This window comes from Oryctolagus cuniculus, chromosome 1 (genome assembly GCF_964237555.1).
Source record: "Oryctolagus cuniculus chromosome 1, mOryCun1.1, whole genome shotgun sequence".
Taxonomy (NCBI): Eukaryota; Metazoa; Chordata; class Mammalia; order Lagomorpha; family Leporidae; genus Oryctolagus; species Oryctolagus cuniculus.
The window spans coordinates 213,962,807-213,974,609 of record NC_091432.1 but is presented as its reverse complement, the minus strand read 5'-3'; the positions used below and the strand labels follow the sequence as shown (position 1 = coordinate 213,974,609).

The 11,803-nt window shown below is 45.0% G+C and overlaps 1 protein-coding gene across 1 annotated transcript in view; it reads right to left on the bottom strand.

The window, feature by feature from the left end:
• The window catches only part of LOC138844960 (uncharacterized), a 65,411-nt gene that overhangs the window by 20,044 nt on the left and 33,564 nt on the right, over positions 1 to 11,803 (bottom strand). Inside the window, exon 3 of the mRNA XM_070055453.1 lies at positions 8,178 to 8,235. Coding sequence (XP_069911554.1) covers positions 8,178 to 8,235 — 58 coding nt within the window. The remainder of the gene's footprint in view (positions 1 to 8,177; positions 8,236 to 11,803) is intronic.

The following is an 11,803-nucleotide window of genomic DNA, read 5'->3' as shown; positions in this document are numbered from 1 at the left end:
GGTTGATTGTCCACACTTAGTCACCCAGAACTACAAATTTCAGTGTAACTATAAAAGCCTCCTTGCCTGGGGCCGGTGCTGTTAAGCCTCCACCTGCAGTGCTGGCATCCTGTATGGACACCGGTTCACGTCCCAGTTGCTCCTCTTCTGATCCAGCTCTCTGCCTTTGGCCTGGCAAAGCAGTGGAGGATGGCCCAAGTGCTTGGACCCCTGCTCCCACATGAGAGACCCAGAAGAAGCTCCTGGCTCCTGGCTTCGGAACGGCTCAGCTCCAGCTGCTCTGGCCACTTGGGGAGTGAACCAACAGATGGTAGGTTTCTCTCTCTGTAGCTCTACCTCTCAAATAAATAAATAAAATTGTTTTTTTTTAAATCTTCCTTCCCATCATTTCTATGGGGCCGTCAAAGGTAGTTCTGGAAAACGTGTGAGAAGGCCAGGACTAAGTTGAGCCCTTCCTCACAGTTTCCATAGCGTCTCACCCTTCTTTCCTTTTCCACCCTCCCCTCCCCCAACTTCTTCCATCTCCAAGCCTTTCTTGGTCTCATCTAATTCTCTATCACTCACTTATCCAAAGTTATGAATGGAGAGGTAATTTTGTGCTAGCATTAGGCCCTTCCTGGGATGCATAGAGCATGAATGCTACCTTTGATGTACTCACACTTCAGCAGGGGAAAGAGCCATGGACAAACAAAGCTGGAGCAATGACAGCGAGAGATGCTCTAATCACTCATTATTCAAGGAAAAGTGATATAGAAAACAGGTGGGGGAGAATGATTCGCTGGGGGGAGGCGGAGCAGACCGTAAGCAGAGCTGAGTCTCAGTGAATTCCTGGAAGTGCTGGCAACTGGGCTGGGTTTGGAAGATAAGGAATCAGCTACAGGAGAGAAGGCTAAAACAACACCAGCAACGCACACTGCTATGAAAATGCAGTTGGGGGTGCTTAGTAGCAGAGTTTGCGATGACCGGAAGTTGGGGGGAAATGGAGAGAAGTCAGTGATCTTATCAAAGTCTTTCCCTTCTGGTAATATTTGTTTTCACAATGAGATGGCGTTCAGGGTCAGAGAGGGGCTTGACTGGGCGGCAGGAGGCTTGAGTTCTCATGGCAGTCCCTCCGCGGCTCGCTGCACTTGATCGCTCTGTGCTTAGGTGAAGAAGCTGAAGGGCTCTCGAGGGCTGGGGCTCAAGCTCGGAGAGGGGGCTCTCTGCAGCGGTGGCAGCGCATACACAGCCCCACACTTCACAGAAACACACACCCTGTGTCCCCTGTGAGGCCCCCAGTGTGGACAGGGAGAAAGTTCAGCGCAGGAGTCGGACCCCAGTCCCGAGAGAGGAGCCTGGGTGTGGAGTGATGGTCTCATCAGAGTCAGCCCCCCTCAACCTGAGGCCGGGCCTTCCTGACACATTCAAGGGCAAAGTTTTGCACCAGGCATTAGCAAACGCTCTGGGCTAGGCTGAGTTCCTTTAGAAATTGTGAACAAAGTTGCATAAAATGAATGCTCCACTCGGCCCTCTGTACCCACGGGTTCTGCGTCTACAGATTCAGCCAACTGTAGAGTGAAAACATTTTCTATTGCAATTGTATTAAACATGCACACACTTTTTCTTGTCATAATTCCCTTTATAATACAGTACAACAACCATCTACATAGCATCTATGCCATGCTAGGTGTGTTGTATAAGCAACCTAGAGATGAATTACAGTAGATGGGCAGAAGTGTGTAAGATCTGTGCTATTTCATATAAAGAAATTGAGCCTCCATGGATTTTGGTATCCTCAGGAGAAGGGCGAGGGCCTAGAATGAAACTCTCATGAATACTGAGAGATAAGTATGTAATTATGAACTGCTTCATCTCCAAGAGATAATATCATGTTTAATGCCCATAAACTAAAAGTGCCACAACTGTTTTAATGATAACATATGTACAACCCATCCAACTGATCTTAGACCCTGATATTGAAGAAAAACCTCACAGCCTTCTGCCCAAAACTCTGAGAGGTTCAAGGGGCTTCCCTCTACACTCTCTATACATGTGCGTTTGAAGAGTTTATTTACTTATTTATTTGAGAGGTAGAGTTTTTGAGAGTAGGAGAGACTGAGAGAAAGGTCTTCCCTCTGCTGGTTCACTCGCCAAATGGCCACAGCAGCTAGAGCTGAGCCAATCCACCGCCAGGAGTCTGGAGCCAGGAGCTTCTTCTGGGTCTCCCACGTAGGTTACAGAGGCCCAAGCACTTAGGTCATCTTCTACTGCTTTCCCAACCACCTTAGCAGGAAGTTGGATTGGAAGGGGAGCAGCCAGGACATGAACCAACACCCACATGGATGCCAGTGCTGCAGGCAGAGGCTTAACCTACCACGCCACAGTGCTGGCCCCACATGTCTATTTAGACCAGGCATCAAGCATTTGCAAAACCTGTGGTATAATCAGGCTCCTCAGGTTCCTATTTAATAAGACATCAAATCTATTAATAATGTTACCTACGTACATTAATTGAGCCAAACAAGTACTGTATTTCATCAAATCCGAACTACCATCTAATTTAAGATGCATCATAATTTCCCATACTAAAAGGAAGGCAAAATCTCAATCATTTGAGCTGTGATACACACCTTAACAGTAGAACTAAACGCTGAGCGAGTTGGCCACACCAAAGTCCACATGCCTTGAAATTTCCTTCATCTGTTCTAGAAAATTTACAGAAATCTCTGTGCCTTCTTTGCACTGCCTTTGTATGTGATAAAATGTTTCATTATCATGTATATCTGCCACAAAATGTCATTTGTCTGTGAGTATCTTCCTGTCTTAGGTCTTGCAAAGAAAGCGTTTGGTTGCTGCTTTCCAAAGAAATACGGAATTGTAGTCTCCTGAACAATACTGAACAGCTCCTTCACTTCCAGCCATACCTCCTCCTGCTGCCTTTTCAGGCCTTCCTTCACCCACAGTAATTTTTCATTTCAACGCTGATAGGGTATTCATTTAAAAGACACATAAGCTGCAATTAAAGTCATCCTGTGTAGCACCAACAATATTCAGAAATCTGAGAGACCACAACGGGAACAGATCTGACCAGCACATGGACAATAATGACAACAATGTCACACCTGCCACCCGGTCAACCAGAATTTTGAATTGCCATCTGTGCTAGTTGGCGTTCTCCAGAGACCCAAAACCAGTATGAGATAGATGATGATGATGATAGATGATAGATACATACATACATGCACATACATAGGGAGGAATTGGTTCACATTCTACGGAAGCCGAGAAGTCCCATAATCTGCCATCTCCATCCTGGAGAGCCAGGAAACCTGAAGATATAACTCAGCCCCAATCCAAAAGTCTAAGAATGAAAAGTAAGCCAATTATGTAAACCCCCCATCCAATGACAGAAGACATCCCAGCTCAAGCAGGAGGATAGGAACCCAAAAGGACAAATTTCTCCCTCCTCCTTCTTTTGTTCTAGTCCAGCCCTCAAAGGATTGGATGATGCCCACGCACACTGCGCAGGGAAATCTGCTTTACTTCATCCACAAATCCAAATGATAATCGCATTCAGGAGCACCCTCACAGACACAACCAGAAATGTTTAATCTGGACACCCCATGGAAAATGCAGTTGACACAGAAAATTGACTGTTCTATCATCCCATTGCAAGATGCATCCTGATTTCATAGATGTTGCAATGTGAAATACGGTGCACATTGGAACCAATGATATCTAGTCTTACAGAGGCAACAAATCCTGGTGGATAAGACCAGATATCTGCTCAGGTGTCAGACTGCACATTTGCATATCCCAACTCCACAACTGGAGTGGGATTGCCTTGCCTCAACTGTATCAGATATATATATATATATACTATATATGTATATCTATATGCACACCCGCACAAAGAAGAACAAAGAGAAGGTATTCATAATCATCTTAAAGGCAAAAACCAATAGTGTTCAATCCAGTGAAAAGGTTGGAACTTTTGGGGACCTAGAGGAGACCTGAGAGAAGGAAAGAGGAGGACACCAGAGATTTTTCCTGAGCAATGTGAAGGCTGGGGTTGCCAACCACTATGACACAATGGCTGACGGTGGACAAAATTTGCAGAGGAAGGTTTAAGTTGAAGATGTGAACATGTTGAGTTTGAGACTTCTCCTAGGCATCCAAACACAGTTGGTGAGCAATTAGTAGGATGTATGAAGAGAACCTTGCAAAAAGACTAAGAAGGCTGAGAATGGAGGACCGCGGAGGTAGGAAGAGAACAAACAGCACGCAGTGTCCTGGAAGCCCAGTGAGAAAGGGATATCAAGAGGGCGTGGTCAACCACAGCAAATACAGTGATCGAGTATGATGCAGACTGAGAACTGGCCGCTAGTCTGAGCAACATGGAGATGACCAGCAACCTTAGCAAGAGCCCTTTCAAGGATCAGGAGATAAGAGGGCTTGTTCAGTTACACGTGAATCATGGTCTTAATCATTCAAGAGAGCAAATGAAAATGTGCTGGTTGTATTTCCTAAAAGAATTTCATTCCCCGGATGCCTACATTTCCTCTAGCTACCTGCTGGTTAGGAATTTGTCTTCTACTTTCAAAGCTGCTCAGTAGCTTCCTGCTTCTTACCCATCCTTTTGGAAGTGAGGTGGGCTGGGAAGATTTATCCTGACAGTTCAGGTTAAGACTTCCTTTCCTCTTTAGAACCATACTAAAGAAGGAAGAACTCATGATTTAGGGTAGATTTCCTCGCAATTCACCCAAATACTGATGGAAACATGAATATCCAAGCTTCTGGACTAACGAGTTACAGGTTAGTGCAATAGTAAAGGGTTAAATGGAAGGAACTCAGGTCCTTAGGAAAACTGGTGTTAAAAATCGATTTGACTTGTTCTGAATGGCAAACAAATAGATGTGAGACTCTTGCAATGCAGAAGTTGGTTAATCAGTGTTTGCCTCACTAAGGAAAGGGAAAATCAGAAAAATCCAGCAGGGAGCAGAGGTAGAATGTCTCTTGATCTGTGTTTAGCCTTAAGATGTTTTAATAGCACACTCCTATAGGATAGAAGCATGTCTTCTTACCCATTTCTAGTTCCCTGGGATCTAGCCCAAAGCCCAGACCACAGGAGACCAAGGACACATGACAACTAATGAGATGTGTTACCAGTCACAGAGTGGGGGAGGGCAGGCGGTTGCTGGAGCCAGTCCTGTGGGTTCTTTTCCTCAGCTTAGTATAGAAATAAAAAGCCAGGAAACAATTTGCAAAGAGGCAGAAACTTTTATTCAATTGGCAAGTGGCAGAGAAAGCATCTGGTCCAAGAGGAGACCAGGTGGAGTGCCCGAGCAGGACCCTGGCTTTGAGGAAGTGTCTCGGGTTTGTAAAGCATTACTGTCTATTCATTGGATTATCCTATTGGGGGCGCCCATTGGACAGGGGGTTGCACATACATATGTTGATTGGCTCGGGGCTCAAGGAGATAGCGGGGGTCTCCTGGGGACTGTCTATTTCCTTAGGGGCTCAGCCCCCTCCTCTGCTAGCTCTGGGTGGAAGGTTGCAGCCACCCTGAAGATGTGATTTAAGGCCATCAGGTCACACAAGAGAGCCAGGGTCTCCTGGAGCCGGTCCGACTCTCCCCAGGTGCTCAGCCCCTTCCCCTGCCAGCTGTGGGTGAGAGCTTGCACCCACCCTGGAGGTGTGATTTAAAGCTACAAGGTCACACCTGCAGCACAAGAAGCTGTTAAGTGGGGTGAGGCCAGCTGGCCTGGAGACAGGCTTTCCAGGCACAGCTAACAGTTTGCTTGTGAAAGCCATTCTACCTATGTCTGAGGGGCCCTCAGACTCCCAGCCCCACTGGCCAACCTCAAGACGTGTGCTCCAAATGGGAGCATGGAACAGAAAAAAGGATGTTAGTGGAAAAATAGGTGAAATCTAAATAAAGCCTAGAGTTTCGTCCATAGTAATGTACTATGTTGGTTTGTTAGTTTGACAAATATGCATTGTTAATTTAAGATTCAGCATTAGGGCACTGGAGAAGGAAGCATACAGAGTCTATACCTTTTCTGCAACTTTCATGTAAATCCAAAATAAAAAGTTTATTCAAAAACAATACATCTGTAAGGAGGGCTATGAAGGAGATGCCCTGGGGGAAGAAAGAGCGGCCAGCGCTGTGACATAGTAAGCTAAGCCTCTGCCTGCGGCACCAGCATCCCATATGGGCACTGGCTTGAGCCCTGGCTGCTCCAATTTCCACCCAGCTCCCTGCCTTGGCCTGGGAAAGCAGTAGAAGATGGCCCAAGTGCTTGGGCCCCTGTACCCACATGGGAGACCCAGGAAAAGCTCCTGGCTCCTGGCTTCGGATCAGCCCAGTTCTGGCAATTGCGACCATATAGGGAGTGAACCAGCAGATGGAAGACCTTTCTCTCATCTCTCCCTCTCTGCCTGTAACTCTGCCTCTCAAGCACATAGATAAATAAATAAATAAATAAATAAATCTTTTTTAACAAGAGGAAGAGTTGCATGAAAATTTCATTTGTCAAAATCAAAGTCAGATTTGGAGATTACAAGAGCATTTTGGTTCAGAAAAAATCACAAGTATTGTCAGTGAAGTTTTGCCTTGTAGCAATGCAGATCTCTGCCCCAGTGAGATAGATGGATACCTACACTGGTGAGGAGAATGGGCACTGTTTTCTGAGGGGTCTGTTGGTCTCAAGCCTGACATTTCTTTCCCACAAGGCTGACCTTGTTACAGAGGCAAAGGTAGAAAGTTCTATGACCTATAGTAATTTTTAAATCTTTGGCACCAAATGTGCTACATGTGGTAAGCTTGACAAAGAAGAAATGTCCCTCATTCCACCAAAACTAGTGCCTAACCTGACCTTGTCCTTGCTCACCCATTCCCCAAACTTGCTGTTCTACCCAGCCCACGTGATATCTGAATGAAGGGCAGACAGGGTCCGGAACTGGCTCAGTAGGAGGCAGATTCTGTCAAGACCTCTACACCAGTTATGAGAGCCTAGTGCTTCCTCGCTTCAGAGACCCGAGCTGTTAAAGGGCAAAGAACGTGGCCAAGGAACTATGGACCAGAACAAAACCCCTGAACACAGACAGCACTGGCACTGGTACAAGTGAATAAAACAAGCTTGGCCCCTTGGCTGAGGCCCCACCCATTCCAGAGAACAAGCCCCTGGAGGGAGGACGGCTGCAAATTGTTTTACAGCCTGTGACAATGGAAAGGTTAGGTCATGTGTAGGCAGGTTTAATGTTGGTAAGTATAGTGTCTTAGACTTTTGCTGGATTGCTGTAGCAATATATCCCATTCTGATAATTTCTAAGGAAAGGAAATTCAGGTCCCATTGCTCAGGATGCTGGGAAGTCCAATACAAGGTGCCAGGATTTGGCTAAGACCTTTTTTGCTGTGTCATTACATGGTAAAAGGTGGAAGGGTGAGGCTGCACATGGGAGACTGAGGCAAGAGAAGGCCAAGTTTGCTTTTGTAGCAAGCACATTTTCAAGATGATGAACCTGGTCCTGCAATGCTGACAGTAATCCATTCATGAGGCCAGAGCCCTCATGACCAGTGAGCTCTTAAAGGTCCCACCTCTCAACACTATTGCATTTGTGGGATTAAGTTTCCAATACATGAACGTAGGTGAACATGTTCAAACCATGCCATGTAAACATGAAAAAGTCAAGGACTTCCTGTACATTAGTGCCCATTACCACAAGTCCCTGGCCCTCTGGAAACAGCAGCCTTGAAAATATCTTTAAGCCGGCGCCGCGGCTCACTAGGCTAATCCTCCACCTTGTGGCACCGGCACACCGGGTTCTAGTCCCAGTCGGGGCGCCGGATTCTGTCCCGGTTGCCCCTCTTCCAGGCCAGCTCTCTGCTGTGGCCAGGGAGTGCAGTGGAGGATGGCCCAAGTCCTTGGGCCCTGCACCCCATGGGAGACCAGGAGAAGTACCTGGCTCCTGCCATCGGATCAGCGCGGTGCGCCAGCCACAGCGGCCATTGGAGGGTGAACCAATGGCAAAGGAAGACCTTTCTCTCTGTCTCTCTCTCTCTCACTGTCCACTCTGCCTGAAAGAAAGAAAGAAAGAAAGAAAGAAAGAAAGAAAGAAAGAAAAGAAAGAAAAGAAAGAAAGAAAAGATCTTTAGTGACAAGGAATGGGGTGGGGGAAGAGAATGAATTCCATACCTGGTTGTGACACATGTCACGTAGACTCACGCTGGCAGCCACAGGAGTCTGACATTCTCTGTGTGTTGGAGCAGGCAGATGGTAAGTTGTTCATATTGGTGTTTCAGTCCCGCCTCCCATTTTAAGAACAAACAGGGCATACACAGGAATCTAAAGATTTAACACCCTGGGAACCAAAGGCTTCCCCACCTCATGTTCAGCAACCTAGTTCTTGGTGTGACTTAGTTGCCTACAACTACATGGGTCCATGCTTTTACAACAGCCTTTCAATTGTAATAGGAAAAGAGAAAGACAGGTAGCTTCATTTCTGCCATGTATAACACAAGTTGTGCATTTTCACCAATGCAATTTTTATTTATCAAATGCTAGCAGCATGTTCTAGCTAGGACAGGTCTCAATTATGATTCTTAAAATGCAATATACATTTTCTTAAAATGAAACAAAAAATACTAGGGTGCATGTATTGTAGTAATGGGAAGTATTATTTCATGAAACTTGCTTAGTTATACTAGGGTTGCAGAACACAGAGGAAGCCCAGATGGTTCTCATGCACACTTATCTTTAAGCACCACTGATGAAGGATTGATTTCCAGATACCATATGTTTTCCCCGATCTGAGGTAACTAATAGAGTACCTAAAATCTAATGTATTGGCGTGAAAGGGACATTTCTAGATTCAATGATTACAGCCCTTGTCTCTTCCGTTGAGAAACAGTGTTTTTTTCCTTCATACTAGTTGTTGAACTCTTTTACTTAGTGGAGAGTTAACTTTATGATCATTTAGTAAACTGAAAATACATCTTTGTAAAAATTAGGTGTGGGAATGGGAGAGGGAGGACGAAGAATTGTTGGAATGTTGGCGGGAGGGAGTGTTGGGAGGGAAGTATCACTATGTTCCTAAATCTATATATATGAAATACATGAAAATTGTATAACAAATACAATTAAAAAAATCAGTGAAGAGAAAGGCATTTGGTGCATCAGTTGAGCTGTTGCTTGGGATGCCTGCACCCTGTATCAGAATGCCTGGGTCGGGTTCCTGCCTCTCTCTTCCTATTCAGCACCCTGCTCATGTACACCCTGGGAGGCAGCAGGAGGTGGTTCAGGTGCTTGGGTCCCTGCCACTCATGTGGAAAATCTGGATTGAGTTCTGAGCTCCTGGCTTCCGCATGGCCCAATCCCAGCCCTTGCGGGCATTTGGGGAATGAACAAACAGTGTATTTCTCTCTGTTTCTATCTCTGTCTCTGAGTGCTTTTCAAATAAATAAAATATGTACTTAAAATCTTTTCTTAAAAACTCAATGATCAATATATGTACATAACAGACATGTAATATAAGAAATGCGGCCAGCGCCATGGCTCAATAGGCTAATCCTCCACCTAGCGGCGCCAGCACACCAGGTTCTAGTCCCAGTCAGCGTGCCAGATTCTGTCCCAGTTGCCCCTCTTCCAGGCCAGCTCTCTGCTGTGGCCAGGGAGTGCAGTGGAGGATGGCCCAGGTCCTTGGGCCCTGCACCTGCATGGGAGACCAGGAGAAGCACCTGGCTCCTGGCTTCGGATCAGCGTGATGCACCAGCCGCACTGGGCCGGCCGCGGCAGCCATTGGAGGGTGAGCCAATGGCAAAGGAAGGCCTTTCTCTCTGTCTCTCTCTCTCTCACTGTCCACTCTGCCTGTCAAAAATAAAAAAAAATTTTTAAAATAAAAAAATTAAAAAAAAAAGAAATGCAAAAACATGCTTGGGCTCCAGATGAGGAAATGGAGAGGGGAGACAGCCATTGTCTGGGTTTGTTTCCAGGGAAAAAGCTTGCAGTGGATTTGTTAATCCAGGTGCTTTGCTGTAGGTTCATTTTAGACTATATCACATTAAGGAAATAACTGTTTTTTGATTTGTTTTACTGTTCTTCCAAAAGTTGATTTTTTTTAATGGCTGGATGCAAAATTGTACTAATACTTTTTAACATTTTAAAAAAGAGAAGTGCATTTCTAGACCTAGGTTGTCATTTTACTTAAGGAATGCACTGTATTTCAAACCAGCAGTGCTTAAAAGTAACTGTCCTACATACAAATAGAACACTGGGGTCATGTGTACTTCATAGTAACGTACAGAATACCGCCCTGTACTCTAATGTGCTGCCTACAACCTGTGGCTGTTTGTTGACAATGGTGACCTGTGTGCTTGGGAGTAAGGTAGTTCTACAAATATTTGATGTGGTAGAGAATCCACAATCACACCCTGGTTTTGTGTGTTTGCGTGTGTGGTTTTTGTTTTTTGTTTTTTTTGGCAATCCATTCTCTGGTTGTGACTTGTTGGTATACTTTGAAATATTGGATTGCAAGCTATAGACACCATTAGGGTATACAGACGAAACAAACATCTTCTGAAACTGACAGCATTCATGAAAAAATAAGCAAGAGGGTTGCGCAATTATATATTTGCTACAAATAATAAAATTTTCATTGTAAAATGGTTAGGTAATATGTCACTGCCATACAGTGGAATCATTTGGCAAAGTTCAATGATGGAAAAAAGAACAAGGAGTGGAGCCAAAGTGCCTCAGCCAAAGGCGTTGGGTATCCAAAGCAATTCCAATGGCGGTGTGGAAAAACACAATTGGTTCATTTCCAAATAGTTCACTTCTGTTAGAGGTAAAAACGGTACTGGCCTTTGTTCGTTCTAATAATTGGTATGTGTTTCATAAAAATATGGATTATGGGGCTAGCACTTGGTGTAGTAGGCTAAGCCTCCTCCTCTGGGGCCAGCATCCCATATGGGCACTGGTTCATGTCTTGGCTGTTCCTCTTCCCGATCTAGCTCTCTGCTATGGCCTGGGAAAGAAGTGGAAATGGCCTGAGTGCTTGGACCCCTGCACCCAAGTGGGAAACCCAGAAGAAGCTCCTGGCTCCTGGCTTTGGATCGGCTCAGCTCCAGCTGTTGTGGCCATTTGGGGAGTGAACTAGCAAGTGGAAGACCTTTCTCTCTGTCTTTCCCTCTCTCTGTAATTCTCTCAAATAAGTAATTTTTTTAAAAAGGTATGAATTATTCACAAACCTGTAACCAAAGACAAAAAATGTAATAAATGTGTTTAATTTCAATAGATAACTGCTTGGCATACCTAAAATGATGTAATGAGAAACCAACAGGAGGAAGAACACTTACTACTCCCAGACCTAGCATTGTCCAAGATGACATCAGAGTTGATATAAGAAGCCATATTATTCTCAAATGCTGGAACGAAAACAATGTAAAAACAAGCCATGTCATACAAGACTGACAACATTTCAAACATGCAATGTAAACTTTTAAAGTGTTGTTCTCTCCTTCCCACCAAAAATAATTGTTAGGTCACAAAAGTCACTTTTTTAATTCAAATTTATACCATGAGATATCAGACAATGATATTTTAATTTTTTTAAGGATTTTATTTATTTATTTATTTTGAGAAGCAGAGTTACAGAGAGTGAGGGGGAGAGACACAGAGAGGTCTTCCATCCATTGATTCACTCCCTAAATGGCTGCACTAGCCGGAGCTGACCAGAGACGAAGCCAGGAACCAGGAGTTTCTTCTGGGTCTCCCACATGGGGACAGGGGCCCAAGGACTTGGGTCATCTTCCCTTGCTTTCCCA